The sequence below is a fragment of the Artemia franciscana genome, unplaced genomic scaffold (genome assembly GCF_032884065.1).
Source record: "Artemia franciscana unplaced genomic scaffold, ASM3288406v1 Scaffold_883, whole genome shotgun sequence".
Taxonomy (NCBI): Eukaryota; Metazoa; Arthropoda; class Branchiopoda; order Anostraca; family Artemiidae; genus Artemia; species Artemia franciscana.
The window spans coordinates 233,688-252,814 of record NW_027068793.1 but is presented as its reverse complement, the minus strand read 5'-3'; the positions used below and the strand labels follow the sequence as shown (position 1 = coordinate 252,814).

Sequence of the window (19,127 nt, the reverse complement as noted above, 5' to 3'; positions counted from 1 at the left end):
TCTTAACGAAAATCACACCATCAGATTCAGCGTATCAGAGAACCCTACTGCAGAAGTTTCAAGCTCCTTTCTACAAAAATGTGGAATTTTATATTTTTTGCCAGAAGGCAGATCACGGATGCGTGTTTATTTGTTTTTCTTTTCTTTTTTTGTTTTTTTTTGTTTTTTTTTCCCAGGGGTGATCGTATCGACCCAGTTGTCCTAGAATGTTTCGAGAGGGCTCATTCTAACGGAAATGAAAAGTTCTAGTGCCCTTTTCAAGTGACCAAAAAATTGGAGGGTACCTAGGCCCCCTCCCACGCTAATTATTTTCCCAAAGTAAACGGATCAAAATTCTGAGATAGCCATTTTATTCAGAGTAGTCGAAAACCTTATAACTATGTCTTTGAGGACGACTTACTCCCCCACAGTCCCCTTTGGAGGGGTTACAAGTTCAAAACTTTGACCAGTGCTTACATATAGTAATGGCTACTGGGAAGTGTACAGGCGTTTTCAGGAGGATTTTTTGGTTGGAGGCAGGGGTTGAGAAGAGGGGGATATGATGGGGGAACTTTCCATACGAGGAATTTGTCATGGGGGAAGAAAATTTTCATGAAGGGAGCGCAGGATTTACTAGCATAATTAAGAAAAAACAATGAAAAAATAAATATGAAAAAGTTTTTTTTTTCAGTTGGAAGTAAGCAGCAGCATTAAAACTTAAAACGAACAGAAATTATTACCCATATGAGGGGCTCGCCTCCTCCTAATACCTCGCTCTTTACGCTAATGTATTTTTAGTAATTTCAACTATTTATTATGCGGCTTTTGTGTTTCAGGGGTCATTCTTAATGAATTGGGACAAAATTTAAGGTTTAGTGTAAAGAGCCTGGTACTGACGAGGGGGCGAACCCCCTCATATATGCAATAAAAATATGAGAATACAAAAGTTCTTTACGTAAGCTAATTTATAAGTTTCGTATATCTTTTACTTATAAAAAGATTCGTAAAAAATTAAAAGTTCTAGTTGCCTTTTTAATTAACCGAAAATCGGAGGGCAACTAGGCTTCCTCCTCTGCTCTTTTTTTCTCAAAATCATTCGATAAAAATTATGAGAAAGCCATTTAGCCAAAAAAAAATAAATATACAAATTTCGTTTTAATTATTCCTCTGCGGAGAGCCACAATCAAAACATGCATTGATTCAAAAACGTTTAGAAATTAAATAAAAAAAACAAGTTTTTTAAATGAAAGTAAGGAGCGATATTAACACTTAAAACGAACAGAAATTATACCGTATATGAAAGGGGCTTTTCCTTCTCAACGCCCCGCTCTTTACGCTAAAGTGTTTTACTGTTTTAAAATGTAGAGTTAAGAGAAAGAGTCAAACTTTAGCGCAAGGAGGGGGGCGTTGAGAAGGAAAAGCCCCTTTCATATACGGTGTAATTTCTGTTCGTTTTAAGTGTTAATGTCGCTCCTTACTTTCATTTAAAAAACTTGTTTTTTTTATTTAATATGTATATAAGGCTAGTGTACATTATACTGTACATCTTTGAAGTGAGTGTAGTTTACGTGATCTCTGATTGGGTGCCACTTTTGCGATGATATTTTTATACGTTTCTATTACAGGAATTTTTTGGAAATTCCTTTGTCAGACAGGATTTTTGATTAAAATTGAAATGTTTTAGTTTTGGCATTTGTTCTTGTTAGATAGTAGATTAGGAAATTTTAAACATAATCAAAATTAGTTTAATTAAAAACTCAAAAAATTAGGAAAATCCTTTCAGAAATACGACTTTTTGGAAATAAGAAGATTCCGAAACTCAAAGGAGAAAAGGTTTTATCAAAATGATAATTTGGCTGTATGTAGGCTTCCTTAGCGCTAAGAAAAGGAAAACAATCAAAAACCAAAAGCAATGCTAATAATGAATAATAACGAGAAATACGAGCTACAAAATATATGTATATATATATAAACTTACATTAAATGGCCTTCTGGACCAAGCTCAGACGAAATGCTCCCTTCCACCCTCCCAGGCTACTGGTTATGTAGTTGCAAAGTGTATCAATATTTGAAGTTGAAAGAAGTTTGGAAGAAAAGGACGATCAGTCTGCGAATGAAGATTGGAATATAAGAAGTTAATGTGAGGACATTTGCCAAAGGAGGGCTCTGAAATGTGGCTGCTTCTAAAGACAGAAGAATGTTTTTTGAATATTCTCAAGAGAAATTGTCTAAGAATTGTTCTAGGCACCCGTTTGACTCACCTTGGGACAAATATTTGGGTGTACCAAAATTGTGGTTCGACCCCATTCCCTAGAGACTGTAAAGAAAGCTTGAAATGGCTAGGATATATTTTCCAGAAGAAGAGGGGAAGATTGCCAAAGATTATTCTTTTCGACAATCCATCTGGGGAATATCAATAATCTCAAACCAATAATTTAAATAATTATCATAGCTGGTTAATTCGACTCTGTACTTTTAAAATAAGGCCTATTTCTGCTGTCCAATTGTTAGCTAACGAAAACTTATTGCTAACAATCCGTGAGATCATAATACTTTTTTCAAAAGCTATGAGACATGACCTCTATGTATAAACCAAGACTTTAAATAGCATTCCAAACAAATACAAATTTAATTTAACTAAATTAAAAATTTAATTTAAAAAATTAATTTAATGAAATAATTTAAATAATGAAATACTTGAAAATAATGAATAATGAAATAATTGAAATTAATTTAATAATTTAATGAATTTAAAAAATTAATTTAATGAAATTAAAATTTTATTTCAAACAAATGCAAAAAAGGGGAAAATAAACTCTGAAACACAAAGAACGTCTCCACTTGATTCTCAAATGGAAAATAATTTCTCGGGATTTTCAATTTTAATTTCACGCACACACTCCATCAATAATTCTCTATTAGCTCGAGGATAAATGATTGTAAGTAAAATTCGTACTAAAATATTGTGTTGATAAGGCAGAAATAAAGTAAAAATTGAATGTGACTTAGGGTTTATTTTAAAGTTAGGGTCTAAATCGGGAATAAAACCTTGGGTCTATTTACGAAACCTTAAGGTGTGCCATATTTGACAATTACTGGATCATTCTGTTTTCAGTATTTAGTTTCATATACTTGTTCTATTATTGAAAATATGTGTGTTTTATTGACATATAACATCGTAACTTGCCTTTACTGATCCTGCATTTTCTGGGATTAGCAGGACTGGTGTAATTTATCCAGCTGCTAATCCAAACCGTTTAAAGTACTTACCCTCTTAGCCTCTGACATTGTTTACAACCCGTCCAACGATCCAAAGATAAGTAATCGGGCTTTTCGAATAAATAATCTTGCTGTAATCAAACACAGTATAAATTTTACTTTCTGTAGATTCTGAGTAGTTGTAGATTTGATGTTGGTTATTAGAATTATTTTACTTGTGTTTCGGGAGTCTAAGGGAAACCCTTTGGAAAAGCAAATGATGGATTATGAAAGTTGGAAATCCAAACTGTCTTTTCAACTGTCTCACTCTGCAGTAAATATTTTGATGTGTAAAACAGCATTATTGAATTAGTGTCAGTTCTCTTTTGGTATTTGACCAGTCAACAATTAATTGAATTTAAGCCGGATTAACTCTGTACCTGTTCGGAATAAATAACGAGTGAAATACTTTTGAACTTATAATTGAAACTTGTTAGATAAATTTATAAACTTGTATATGATTACGGCTTAAGGATTATTTATGGATTGTGGCTGTTAGTTAGTATTCAGCACTACTATCATCTGATTCGTGCATTTATATATTTGGATTACTTGCCCCACTCAAAGATAAGTTATTATTTATTTTCATTGCATTCATTTAGCCAATGTTGATCATTTCATAATTGTGCTTATTGAGAACTTCTCTGTGGATTAATTGTTTTTCGATTAATTGTTTTTGGACTGATGCCGAGTCGTGAGTGAAATTTGCTTATCATGGACAATTGGAATACCAGTACGCTTTATTATTGCTCAGTTTTGAACTTTGCTCGGCACAATCTCGGTGAGGGGTTGGACCATCAGTCGATTGTGAAATACACTAGTGATTTTTTCCCGTATGAAGATGTTCTTGGCACTAAGAAACTTTATATAGCAATTGCTTCCTAAATGAGCCTATACCTCGTCGTTCGGGACCCAGTGCTAAGAATAGTTCATTGTCGGACATTATCGCTACTCTTTTTCGCTGCTCTGCAGAAAATATTGATTTTCCAGAGTTCGTGATCAAATCCCCCTCTGAAGTCCCTAGCATTCCGGCGTCACCTTATTCTATCCTTACCGCCAAAGTCAACCAGTCCTTGATCAGCTAAAATCGCTTGCTCACCTCAATAGTCCAGCAACGTCTATAAATAGTTTTTTGGTCTCAGATAGTAAGGGTACCAATCGCAAACACTCGTACGCCGTTGTTCTTAAATATCTGCCTCCAGAACTAGGAGACCCCGTTTCTCGCAAAGAAAAGCTTGATTCTTTCGCCGGACATGACGGAATTGTGTCGGTAAAGTCCGATCCAGTAAGGAAAAGATGGGTTGTTGTTACGGGGGATAAAGTTTCTGCCAATTCTCTTGCCGCATCTGCTGTTGCGATCTATTCAAATATTCTTGCTAAAGTGATTGATCGCGAACCTCTTGGAGTAATTAGGGGACTTCCCAATAGTGTTTCTAGCAGTATACTCATCTCCGCTATTCCTTGTGTTTGTTGAGGCCACCCAGATCGGCTCTTCTTATACATCCGTTTAAAGTTCCTTGATTCCACTGCACTAAAATCTGCCATCGCTACAGGTCTGCACTTGGGTTACGAGTCTTTTAAAATATCGGAATACAAAGAACTGGCCAGACGGTGTCTTAGATGCCAAAGTATCCATCGTTCGTTTGCTCACTGCCCATATGCCCCGAATGAGATGAAGTGCTCTAAATGTTCTGGATGCCATTCCAATACTAAAGACAATCCTTACTATAGAGGCTCGAAAATGTGCCAACTGCGGCGAAGCTCATGTTTCCTATAGTATGAATTGCCCAGTGATCAAACGCGCTCTGAACTCCGCTCCAAAATGAACCAAGCCACTATTTTAAGTTTTGCTTCACTCAATATTAACGGCACAAAAGACAAAGACTTGTTCATTAATGAATTATTAGTCCATGACATAGTGTTCTTGCAAAAACATCTTTTGACCAAATCAAACGTTTCTAGCCTAAAGCGATATTCTGTCCACCATTTTTTTTCGCAAGAGGCCAAGAAAACTAGAGGCCGCCTTTTCGGTGGCATAGCAATTTTCTTCCGTTCCCCATCAAAGCCCTCTGTGATTCATTGTGATGATAACATCTTAGCGATTCAATGTGACAGTACCGCCTTTATAAACGTTTACTTACCTTGTAATCGACGTTCTATAGCTTCGTTCATATCTTTCGTTAAATGTTGCTCTAGTTTAAAGTCTCTACTCGAAAGTTGACGTTTGAAAGACCAAAATTGGGTTTTAGCTGGTGACCTTAACTGTGACATTCTTGGTACCTCCGATATATCAATCCTCTTGCTAGAATCATTTCTTAGCATATATCACGTCGCATTTAAGAGCCTCCCATTCACGTATATTCATAGCAGAGGATATTCAAAATCGAACCTGGATCACGTGATCTCTTCCTGTACCAGCTTAATATTATTGACTGTCAGGGTGGACGAAGAGAAGACTGATGACGATCACCTTATTCTTAGCTGTAATTTGTCCTGTGACCTATCTGGCAAAACACTTTCGGCTCAGCCGAAGTGGCATACGAAGTTGAACTGGGATCGTGCTAATGGCCATACATTGCTACGCTAACTGCTTTACTGTTGACCATAAAAGTGCCATATCACCTGCTGCAAACTTCAGTTTCCTCGCATTCAAGTAGAGTTGACCTAAATTGCTATTATTATCAAATTGTCCATTGCCTTAAATTAGCTTCCAAAGCTGCAGTGCCTGTGGATAAAGTTCGGATTGGTACAAGAAAGCTAATTGGAACGTTGATCCTGTAGTAAAACGTGCTAAGCAAAAAGCCAAATTTTGGCTACGTTTTTGGATATCATGTGATCGACCATCGTTCGGAGCTGTTTTCTCTGTGAAACAAAAGTGTAAACTTGAATATAAGGCCAGTTTCAAGAGAGCACACTTGAATGCGTGGCCAGGCTCCACTGATAAGGCCTCCTGGAATTAGGTTATTAATAGTGAGAAATGTTCCCCATCTACCCTATTTTGTCTCCAGCAAGCTAATTTTGTTGATCATTATAAGCGTGAGTTCAGTATATTTAATAGTTTTCTTCAGTCTTTATTTCAAGTTGCTTAAATTGCTTTTACCATACCTTCTCCTGCAGGCTCACGTCCAGCCTGTAGCAATATCTGAAATTTGCTGGGCTTTAAGAAAAATTAAGCGTTCAAATAGCCTTGATGGTGACGGCCTTTCTTACCGATTCTTTGCTTATGACTGTACTGCTCTACTTAACCATCTGCAAATATTTGTCCAGTCTTGCTTAGCACAGTTGCTTGTTCCTGACAGTTTCCTTTGTGGCCGTGTAACGTCTATTCAAAAGCGAGGCAAGGACCCCACGTCATGTGTAAATTATCGTCCCATTACAGTATCGTGTTTTTTAAGTAAGTTCCTTGAACATTTGCAACTACCAGTAATTGAGTCCAATTGTGAATTTACGCCTTTTCAATTTGGTTTTCGAAAAAGTTTCGGTTGCTCCCATGCACATCATGTTTTAAGCCGACTCATGAAAGATGTCGTAAAAACCCAAAAAAATTTTATACTGTCTTACTGTTGATTTTTCTGGAGCTTTCGACAATATTGTGCACTCTCAGGCTCTATTTTCCCTTGCGTCTTCAGGTGTTAATCCTTCCGTACTAAGTTGATTGTCTTCTTGGTATTCAAAGTCTAAAATTCAAGTTACCTGGAATGGCCAAATATCTGACCCGGTAAAAATTAATAAGGGAGTTCGGCAACGTGCCGTATCGTCTCCTAGTATATCTAAATGCGTACTTGCATTGCGCCTGCGTCCCCTCAGAAGTTCTTTTTTTACGGTAATATTGGTTTGTCTTCTATTGCATATGCAGATGACGTTCTTCTTGTTGCCCGGACTCACCGTGGATTGCTTTCTAATTTTAATATATTAACCAATGACCTATCTAAGATTGGACTGTTAGTTAATGCGTCTAAATGCGAGTTCATTTGTTTTAATAGCCCTCATGCGGTCGCTCCATTCGTTGCTGGGACTCCAGATCTACCATGTTCTTCTTTAGTTAGTCGGCTTGGTCTGTGTTTCGGCCCAACACTTTCCACAACCTGCTCATCCCTAATGAATCAAGCCGTGAAAAACCTACGCGTCGCTTACGGAAAAATATCCCCAAACAAAAGCTGTTACAACCGCAACGGTTTGTGCATGATTTAGAACGCTTATTGCGCCCCTGTGCTTTTCTTTTTATCAGGCATTGCTCATCTGTTTTGTAAGAAAGATCACCATACTCTACATGCAGCTTATTTCAGATATTGTGAATTCCTTTCCTGCTTCCTAGATGGCACCGAAAAAAAAATAATTGATCGATTTTGTTTAATAGATGTGCCTTCTCGGATTCGGTCTTTCAGTGATGATTTATGTAAAAATATTATCAACTTTATTCACGTTTATGACCCTCTGCAGCCTTTTTATGGCACTTGTTCCATATTAATACTGGTTAATTAGTCCATGTTGTCTTTCGTTAGTTTGATTTTTTTTTTCTTCGCTGTTTGTCGTTTTTGTTTCTGTTTATTTATAATACTCCGTACTTTGTGTTTTTTATACTTTTACGGGTAATAAAGTTCATTCATCCATTCATTCATTCATATCCTAAGAGCTTCTGTGGAGGAAGTTTAACCTTTGCTTAAGTCTCCTATGCGCTTGAACCCAGTTGAGTTGAAAGAAATGAATTAGTTTGATCAAGATAAGAAATTGGAATTCTTGTATGTTTCCTCACCTGCATACTATCTTCCTCTCTGGTCCTTAAATTCATTGAATGTGAGTCAACCAGTAGATATTTTGGTAAGTATTAGTTATGTAATCATTTTTCTATCTCAAAACAGTACTACTACTAGAAAACATTTTGCGTTTTTTTTATAGTTAATTTGGGTAAAAGGAAAAATGTATTTTCCATGAAGCTTCTTGTTTTGCTAGCTAGTGAGAGACAAAAATGTTTTTTTTTTTGTTTCAAACCCAAAAGTAGAGAAGTTTGAAGCATTATAGCTCCAAAACCTGCTATGCAGGTTTTGATAACTTGTCACCAAACCCGCATAGTAGTTACTTTGCATTGTATATGTATATCTATCTATCTATCTATCTATATAAAAATAAGTTGTTTGTATGCATGTTTGTTTGTTTGTAAAAAGAGCGTTTGCATATGACGTCATTATAAGTATAAAAGGCTTTGTATATGCACAGACAATGGGACAGCGAAGAATGTTGTATTTTCGCAAGTTTTACGTAGTTACAATATATATATATATATATATATATATATATATATTATATATATATATATATATATATATATATATATATATATATATATATATATATATATATATATATATATATATATATATATATATATATATATATATATATATATACTAGCTGTTGGGGTGGCGCTTTGATTATTCCCGGTCGATATTCCCTGTGTCCCGGTCGTCATTTGTGTCCCGGTGTCCCGGTCTGTATATACATTCATTTTTGAATTGGTATATGATGAAATAAATTTTTGTGTTTTTCCCCTTTTTTTCTTTCTAGGTTTTTTTTTGGTTTTTACCTTTTTTTTAGTTTTTTAGTTTTTTCTTTTTCTTTTTAGTTTTTCTTTGTAGTTTTGACCTTTTTAGTTTTTTTTTGTTTTATTTTTTTTTAGTTTTGTTTTTCTCCTTTATTTTTCAGTTTTTTTCTTTTTTTCTTTTTTGGTTTCTTAGCTTTTTTAGTTTTTTTATTAGTTTTTAGTTTTTTTTTCTTTTTAGTTTTTTTTTGTAGTTTTTACCTTTTTTTAGTTTTTAAAATTTTTTTTTTTGCTTGAATACATTTGTTTTTGAATTGGTATATGATGAAATAATTCATACGTCATATGCGGACAGACAGATAGACAGACATAACACACAAACAACTTATTTTTATATATCTACTAGCTGTAGATATATAAAAATAATATATATCTACGGGCTTGGTGGGGGCGCTTCGCGCCCCCCCCCCAAGCCCCCCCGCGCGCGTAAGTCGTTACGCGCCATATTAGTTACGCGCCATATTAGTTACGCGCCATTGTAGTTGTGTCCCTGTGTCCCACCTGTGAATATAGATAGATTTATATATGTGTTTCAAACTACGTAAAAATTGCGAATATACAACATTCTTGGCTTTCCCATTGTCTGTCCATATACAAAGCCGTATGTACTAATAATGACGTCATATGCAAACGCTCTTTTTACAAACAAACAAACATGCATACACACAACTCGTTTTTATATAGATAGATAGATAGATAGATACAATACAAATTAACTACGTAAAACTTGTGAATATACAACAGTCTTCGCTGTCCCATTGTCTGTGCGTATAAATAGATTGTCAGGTTTACCGACCCTCAAAGATGCAACATACAATTGTACATTGGTAAAGCAATCTGTATTAAGATCTATACCGCATTTTTCTAGTGATTGCCCTTGAGCTTTGTTGATGGTGGTTGCAAATGCTAATCGAATTGGGAATTGCAATCTTTTAAATTGAAAAAGCAGATCCGTTGGAATCATGGGAATGCGAGGAATAAGAACAGCCTCACCCTCATAAGGCCCTGTCAAGATTGTGGCATCTATTAGGTTTTCCATTGTTTTTTTTTACGGCAAGTCGCGTGCCATTGCAAAGCTTTGGTGGGTTGATATTTCTTAAAAGTATTATTGGTACGCCTATTTTTAGTTGTAGCAGGTGTGGTGGACACCCTGAAGGATCTATGGAATTTAAAAATTCAGATGGATAATTAACCGCTTCATTTGGTTCCGAAATACAAATTAACTGCGTAAAACTTGCGAATATACAACATTCTTCGCTGTCCAATTCTCGCTGCATATAAATAGATTGTCAGGTTTACCGACCCTCGAACATGCAACGTACAATTGTCCATGGGAAAAACAATCAGTATTAAGATCAATACCACATTTTTCTAATGATTGACCTTGAGCTTTGTTAATGGTGATTGCAAATGCTAATCGAATTGGGAATTGCAATCTTTTAAATTGAAAAGGCAGATCTGTTGGAATCATGGGAATGCGAGGAATAAGAACAGCCTCACCCTCAAAAGGCCCTGTCAGGATTGTGGCCTCTATTAGGTTTTCCATTGTTTTTTTTACGGCAAGTCGAGTGCCATTGCAAAGCTTTGGTGGGTTTATGTTACGTAACAATATTATTGGTACGCCTATTTTTAGTTGTAGCACGTGTGGTGGAAACCCTGAAAGATCTATGGAATTAAAAAATTCAGATGGATAATTAACCGCTTCATTTGGTTCCAAAACTGTGTCGACTGACTTGTAAAGGACTGCCTGGTCTTGAATCTTGGTCAAAACAATATTGTTGATTTCGTGGAAGTCTATATTTTTGGGTGCGAGAATCGCTCTTTCACTTAGCCATTTATTATTTTTATAATTTTTTAGAATATTCGGAAATACTTTTTCAATCAATCCATTTTTGGACGTCACTAAATTACAGAAATCAGCAGGTAGTTGTATACGTCCTGAAATTGAGTCTACTGGGAGCTTTCCGTTTCCCATTGCCAGCAATTGATCTGAAAATGTTTGACCAGAGTCATCGTTTTGCAATCGGACACGCATATTTGTAGTTAATTTTAATGTTTTTACGTGTGCCCATAAATTAGAATTTTTCAGGCAAGCATTCATTTCGTCTGCAGGAGTTGATCTAGGTATTATAGGTAATGTCTGCCTGAAATCTCCCGCAAGCAATATTAAGGTGCTGCCAAAGGGTTTCGACTTCCCTCGCAAATCTTTCAAGCATTGATCCAGAGCCTCGAGCGATTTTTTGTGTGCCATTGTGCACTCATCCCAAATAATAAGTTTGCATTGCTGCAATACTTTACCCATCCCAGATGATTTGGAAATATTGCACGTGGGAGTTTCTGTAGAATGCAAGTTCAGAGGCAATTTCAAAGCGGAATGAGCAGTTCTTCCACCAGGCAGCAATGTTGCGGCTATTCCGGACGACGCAATTGCCAACGCTATATCATTTTTAGATCGAATTGATGCCAGAATCAGTTTTATCACAAACGTTTTACCAGTACCTCCTGGCGCATCCAAAAAGAAAATTTCTCCAACGTTGTTATCGACACAATGCATTATCGTATCATAAATGTCTTTTTGTTCCGACGTTAACTTGGAAATGTTATTTTGTACATACGACAATAGATCACTCGTACTGTAACTTTGTTCACGATCCAATTCTACAAATGTCGAAACAGCAGCGATACGGTTAGGTGAAGGCATTCCCAAACCCTGAAGAGGTTTGTTTGCCATACTTATGCAAAAATCTTCTATAACAACTAAAGTGTAGTTATAAATTTCTGGTGTAAAATCAAAAGTCATGTCTGACGTCTCTAACTGTTTTCGATGAAGTATATCTTCGGACATTTTTGACTTATATTTTTCCCATAAATCTGTAGGAGCTGATGGAGAGCAAGTTGTTAAAATGATGCCAAACAATGCACGAATTTGACTTGGGGTTGACGTTTCGCACGCGTCATTGATGCAGTTATCCCAGTGTTGGTCATTCTCCAATAAATTCAGAGCTTGGCATGCACTACGGTAAGTGTCATGTATAGTACCATTTACAGTCCTCAAATACTCAAAGGATGTCGGACCGGGTACATTCACCAAAAGCAGGCGTAGAAAGAAGCATTTATGTTGATTGGGGTGAACGGTGTAGAGTCTTCCTATCGTGGTATCTTTGAAGATGGTAGGTTGGCCGTCGACTGACTTACCCTGTTTTCGACGTTCAAATACTTTATTTTTAGTATTCCACGTGTAATACGAAGGCACTTCAGTATACAGCAGTTTTTTCGCAAAAGAATCATTTTTGCAAAGCGAAAAAAAAGCTGTTAATGTTGTATCCGGTGGATTCAGGACTCTTTGTTGCACGTTGGTTTCCGTGAAATAAACACGTTGATCATTCTGTAAATGTACCGCTAAGTGAACAACAGCTGGACTACGTTCATGTATCGGAAATGAAAGAATTCGCCAAACAGCTTCATTACTGCTTATGTATCTTCCAGCCTGATATTCTACGATTTCATCGAAATCTTTGATTTCGGACTGCAAGCCAAAAACTGCCATGTCACTGCCTTTGTTGACGTATTTACATATGTATTTGATTGCCTTTACGGAGTTACAGTATTCAACGTTTATGTGTGCATTAAATGTTTTTGATAATAAAGGGGAATATGGAACAACCCACTGGTTATCTACTTCGATGGTGGTACCGTTACGCTTCTTTATTATTGCTGTTTTACCGCTATCTTCAGTAGATCTTCTTCTATATTGTGGGTAACCATCATTGCCAGTAATTGTTTTGGGTACTAAAAGTCGAGGATATTGCTTTGTGCACCTTCCTTTGGCCATGCATGGTGAATTTTCGTTCAGTGCACCGCAAGGTCCATGTATCATATTTTTTACAATAATATCATGTAACCCCTTATCGACATTTTTATCAGGTATTTCAGCGGAAATCACATCATCAATTTCGTTTGAAGTAATTTTTTTATGTAGCCAGATTAGTATATGTGCGTGTGGCAAACCTCGTTTTTGCCATTCCACTGAGTACATCCAGCATCGCACTGACCCAAACACTTCATGTTTTACAAGGTAGTTTATCAGTGATTTCAACTTTTGCCGGAAGACACGTGCCGTAATGTCATGCCTATGAACCGCCAATTGTCCTTGAAGTAAAAGCTGCAGTATCTCGTCCCAAGATTGATTACATGTAAATGTAATAAATAAATCTGGACGACCATAGAGACGAACATACGCAATAGCATCTTGAGCATATTCATGCATATGACGGGGACTGCCAACATATGACGAAGGTAAAATTGTTAATCTTCCAACGTTTGTGGTATTACCGTCATTTATAACTGCATCTCGCAAATGAATGTATTGTTCAGAGCGGAGCTTGGTCTGATTCAGGCGGATATATAGCAAACGTTCTGATTCAATTTTAGCATACATATCAACCATAAATTGGTGAAACGCGAAGCCCCCCCGCGCGCGTAAGTCGTTACGTGCCATATTAGTTACGCGCCATTGTAGTTGTGTCCATATGTCCCACCTGTGAATATAGATAGATATATATATATATATATATATATATATATATATATATATATATATATATATATATGTTTTTAACTACGTAAAACTTGCGAATATACAACATTCTTTGCTGTCCCATTGTCTGTGCATATAAATAGATTGTCAGGTTTACCGACTCTAGAACATGCAACATATAATGGTCCATGGGAAAACAATCCGTATTCAGATCTATACCTCATGATTCTAATGATTGCCCTTGAGCTTTGTTGATGGTGATTGCTAATCGACGATTCCCTGTGTCGCCGTCGTCATTTATATATCCCCGTGTGCCCCGGTGTCCCGGTCGTCATTTATATTCCATGTGTTCCGGTCGTCATTTATGTCCCGGTGTCCCAGTCTGTGAATTCTCTTTGAGGGTCCCGGGTGTCATTGATATTCCTTGTGTCCCGGTGTCCCGGTCGTCATTTGTGTCCCGGTGTCCCGGTCTGTATATACATTCGTTTTTGAATTGGTCTTTTTTTTAGGTTTTAGTTTTCTGCCTTTTTTTTAGTTTTTTTAGTTATACCTCATGATTCTAATGATTGCCCTTGAGCTTTGTTGATGGTGATTGCTAATCGAACATTCTCTGTGTCCCCATCGTCATTTATATATCCCCCTGTTCCCCCCGGCGTCCCCGTTGTAGTTGTGTCCCTGTGTCCCGGTCGTCATTTATATTCCCTGTGTCCCGGTCGTCATTTGTATTCCGGTGTCCCAGTCTGTATATACATTCGTTTTTGAAATGGTAAATGATGAAATAAATTTTTGTATTTTTCCCCTTTTTTTCTTTTTAGTTTTTTTTTGGTTTTTACATTTTTTTAGTTTTTTTAGTTTTTTTTTTCTTTTTTCTGTTTAGTTTTTTTTTTTATTTTCATTTTTTTAGTTTTGTTTTTCTCCTTTATTTTTCATTTTGTTTCCTTTTTTTATTTTTTTTTATTTTTTAGTTTTTTTAGTTTTTTAGCTTTTTTAGTTTTTTTATTAGTTTTTAGTTTGTTTTTTTCTCTTTAGTTTTTTTGTAGTTTTTACCTTTTTTTTTAGTTTTTTTTTTTACTTATGTCCTGGTCGTCATTTATACTCCCTGTGTCCCGGTCGTCATTTGTGTCCCGGTGCTTTGTTGATGGTGATTGCTAATTGAACATTCCTTGTGTCCTGGTCGCTTTCTCTTTGAGTGTCCCGGTCGTCATTTATATTCCCTATGTGCCGGTGTCCTGGTCGTCATTTGTGTCCCAATGTAGTTTCGTAATTTCGTCAGTCGAAAACATGACGTCAGCCGACACTGAAACATGACGTCACCTGATCCACAGCCAGACAGACAGACAACTTATTTTTATATATATAGATATATATATATATATATATATATATATATATATATATATATATATATATATATATATATATATATATATATATATGTATATATATGTGTATATATATATGTATATATATATATATACATATATATATATATATATATATATATATATATATACTAGCTGTTGGGGTGGCGCTTCGTGCCACCCCAATACCTAGTTGGTGGGGCGCTTTGCGCCCCCCAAGCCCCCCCGCGCGCGTAAGTCGTTACGCGCCATATTAGTTACGCGCCATTGTAGTTGTGTCCTTGTGTCCCACCTGTGAATAGATATATATATATATATATATATATATATATATATATATATATATATATATATATATACTAGCTGTTGGGGTGGCGCTTGCAAGGCCTTGAAATTCAATGGTGAAACAATGGGAATGTGTTGCGCCTCAGGAAAAGTTAAACTTCCTCTATTGGCTGCACCACCAGAGCCATTGAAGACTTTCCTTACTGGAACTACGTCAGAATCTAAGCGTTTTTTGTCAAAAATCAGACAATACAACTCATGTTTCCAAATGACGTCGTTTGGAGCCCAAATCGAAAATCCAGATCAATTTATGTCTACTTTCAAAGTAAAAGGGCAAATTTATCATAAAGCAGGGTCCCTTCTACCATGCTCAGGCGAGAATCATAAATTTTTACAATTGTACTTCATCAGTAATAGAAATTCTGAATTGAATGCACGTTGCGAAATTTCTCCCAACGTTGAAAGGACAATCGTTTCCCAATTGCAACATCTTTTCCACGAAAATAATAATTTAGTGCGTCTGTTCAAAACAGCCATCGATTTGATGCCTACTGATACTCATAAAATTGTTATTTCCGCTGACAAAACGCCTCCTGGCCAACATGTGCGTAGATACAATGCTCCGACTATCGACGAAGTGGCAATCGTTATGGTCGGTGATCAGTTTTTACCTCGAGATATTATTCTACATAAGCGAAACGTTCAGTTGTTAAGAATTGCTGAAACTCATCGATGCTACGATGCCCTACAATATCCTATCATTTTTTGGGATGGAGCCGACGGCTATCACTTTAATATTAAATTGATGAATTCAGCCACTAACAAAGAAATGAATAAGAAACGCAGTGCAATGCATTATTATTCCTATAGACTAATGATTCGGCAGGATGAAGAAAATTATATTTTAAAATGCCGTGAATTGTTTCACCAATTTGTCGTGGATATGTATGCTAAAATTGAATCAGAACGTTTGCTATATATCCGCCTGAATCAGACCAAGCTCCGCTCTGAACAATACATTCATTTGCGAGATGCAGTTATAAATGACGGTAATACCACAAACGTTGGAAGATTAACAATTTTACCTTCGTCATATGCTGGCAGTCCCCGTCATATGCATGAATATGCTCAAGATGCTATTGCGTATGTTCGTCTCTATGGTCGTCCAGATTTATTTATTACATGTAAATGTAATAAATTATGGCACGCGACTTGCCGTAAAAAAAAAACAATGGAAAACCTAATAGATGCCACAATCTTGACAGGGCCTTATGAGGGTGAGGCTGTTCTTATTCCTCGCATTCCCATGATTCCAACGGATCTGCTTTTTCAATTTAAAAGATTGCAATTCCCAATTCGATTAGCATTTGCAACCACCATCAACAAAGCTCAAGGGCAATCACTAGAAAAATGCGGTATAGATCTTAATACAGATTGCTTTACCAATGTACAATTGTATGTTGCATCTTTGAGGGTCGGTAAACCTGACAATCTATTTATACGCACAGATAATGGGACAGCGAAGACTGTTGTATATTCACAAGTTTTACGTAGTTAATTTGTATTGTATCTATCTATCTATCTATCTATATAAAAACGAGTTGTGTGTATGCATGTTTGTTTGTTTGTAAAAAGAGCGTTTGCATATGACGTCATTATTAGTACATACGGCTTTGTATATGGACAGACAATGGGAAAGCCAAGAATGTTGTATATTCGCAATTTTTACGTAGTTTGAAACACATATATAAATCTATCTATATTCACAGGTGGGACACAGGGACACAACTACAATGGCGCGTAACTAATATGGCGCGTAACTAATATGGCGCGTAACGACTTACGCGCGCGGGGGGGCTTGGGGGGGCGCGAAGCGCCCCACCAACTAGGTGTTGGGGTGGCGCAAAGCGCCACCCCAACATATAGTATATATATATATATATATATATATATATATATATATATATATATATATATATATATATATATATATATATATATATATATATATATATATATCAAGGAGGCAGATCTTCGGTTCCAGTGGTCGCAGAGGGATGGGGAGGGATGCATTTCGTAGCCCGAGCTCCAACTAACCTGAGGCGCAACGCATTCCCATTGTTTCACCATTGAATTTCAATGCCTTGCAATAGGGACAAATTTTAGACATTGTCCCGATTTGAACACATCTACTCAAGCTGTAATCATCGACTGGGCTGTTATCGCCAGGCGATAACTTTCAGGTTGCTCTGATTCCTCGGCACGCTTTCTTTTCTTAATTTCTCTTTCAGCAGCAAGCCTGATTTCTTGCTGTTCTTGTAATTCCTCGGCATGCCTTCTTTTATTAATTTCTCTAACAGCAGCAAGCCTGATTTCTTGCTGTTCTTGTGATTCCTCGGCACGCCTTATTTTTTCACTTTCTCTTTTAGAAGCAAGTCTGCTTTCGCGTTGCTCTGGTAGTTCCTCGGCACGCTTTCTGTTCTTTCCTTCTTTTTCAGCAGCAAGTCTGGTTTTGCGTTGCTCTGGTAGTTCCTCGACACGCCTTCGTTGACGTAAATTGCACATTCCTAATCTGACCCTTTCTCTTTGAACCGCAAGTCTGGTTTGCTCGGCACGCTTTCTTTTCTTACTTTCTCTATCAGCAGCAAGCCTGATTTCTTGCTGTTCTTGTAATTCCTCGGCACGCTTTCTTTTCTTACTTTCTCTATCAGCAGCAAGCCTGATTTCTTGCTGTTTTTGTGATTCCTCGGCACGCTTTCTTTTCTTACTTTCTCTATCAGCAGCAAGCCTGATTTCTTGCTGTTCTTGTAATTCCTCGGCACGCCTTCTTTTTTCACATTCTCTTTTAGCAGCAAGTCTGCTTCTGCGTTGCTCTGGTAGTTCCTCGGCATGCTTTCTGTTCTTTCTTTCTCTATCAGCCTCAAGCCTGTTTCCCTGCTGGTCTTTTGATTCCTCGGCACGCCTTCTTTTTTCACTTTCTCTTTTAGCAGCAAGTCTGCTTCTGCGTTTCTCTGGTAGTTCCTCGGCATGCTTTCTGTTCTTTCTTTCTCTATCAGCCTCAAGCCTGTTTCCCTGCTGGTCTTTTGATTCCTCGGCACGCCTTCTTTTTTCACTTTCTCTTTTAACAGCAAGTCTGCTTTCGCGTTGCTCTGGTAGTTCCTCGGCACGCTTTCTGTTCTGACTTTCTCTATCAGCAGCAAGTTTTTTGGCATAGACTCTTTGAGCATCTTCATCAGTCATTGTAAACTTAAACATTAATAGATTTCTACGCGAACATATGTCTTATATAACTTGAATGACGTCACCTTCAAAGCAAAAATGACGGCAACTAATTTCATGACGTCAGCCGAAACATGACGTCACCTGATCCACAGATCCACAGATCCACAGACAGACAGACAACTTATTTTTATATATATAGATATATATATATATATCTATATTCACAGGTGGGACATAGGGACACAACTACAATGGCACGTAACTAATATGGCGCGTAACGACTTAAGCGCGCGGGGGGGCTTGGGGGGGGGAGCGAAGCGCCCCCACCAACTAGGTGTTGGGGTGGCGCGAAGTGCCACCCCTTGAGCTAGTATATATATATATATATATATACTAGCTGTTGGGGTGGCGCTTCGCGCCACCCCAACACCTAGTTGGTGGGGGCGCTTCGCGCCCCCCCCAAGCCCCCCCGCGCGCGTAAGTCGTTACGCGCCATAATAGTTACGCGCCATTGTAGTTGTGTCCCTATGTCCCACCTGTGAATATAGATATATATATATATATATGGTTTTAACTACGTAAAACTTGCGAATATACAACATTCTTTGCTGTCCCATTGTCTTTGCATATAAATAGATTGTCAGGTTATCCCCCTGTTTCCCCCGGTGTCCCCGTTGTAGTTGTGTCCCTGTGTCCCGGTCGTCATTTATATTCCCTGTGTCCCGGGTCCCGGTCATCATTTGTATCCCGGTGTCCCGGTCTGTATATACATTCGTTTTTTAGTTTTGTTTTTCTCCTTTATTTTTTTCCTTTTTTTTTCTTTTTTAGCTTATTTAGATTTTTAGATTTTTTAGTTTTTTTTATTAGTTTTTAGTTTTTATTTCTTTTT

The 19,127-nt window shown here is 37.1% G+C and overlaps 1 protein-coding gene and 1 long non-coding RNA gene across 2 annotated transcripts in view; both read right to left on the bottom strand.

The window, feature by feature from the left end:
• The window catches only part of LOC136043729 (uncharacterized), a 51,840-nt gene that overhangs the window by 6,618 nt on the left and 26,095 nt on the right, over positions 1 to 19,127 (bottom strand). Inside the window, exon 2 of the long non-coding RNA XR_010621697.1 lies at positions 1,958 to 2,086. This is a non-coding gene — a long non-coding RNA (uncharacterized LOC136043729). The remainder of the gene's footprint in view (positions 1 to 1,957; positions 2,087 to 19,127) is intronic.
• Positions 17,048 to 19,127, bottom strand: part of LOC136043725 (serine/threonine-protein phosphatase 6 regulatory ankyrin repeat subunit C-like) — a 10,461-nt gene continuing 8,381 nt past the window's right edge. The window contains exon 3 of the mRNA XM_065728634.1: positions 17,048 to 18,237. Within this exon, the coding sequence (XP_065584706.1) occupies positions 17,584 to 18,237 (654 nt within the window). The 3' untranslated portion in view covers positions 17,048 to 17,583. The remainder of the gene's footprint in view (positions 18,238 to 19,127) is intronic.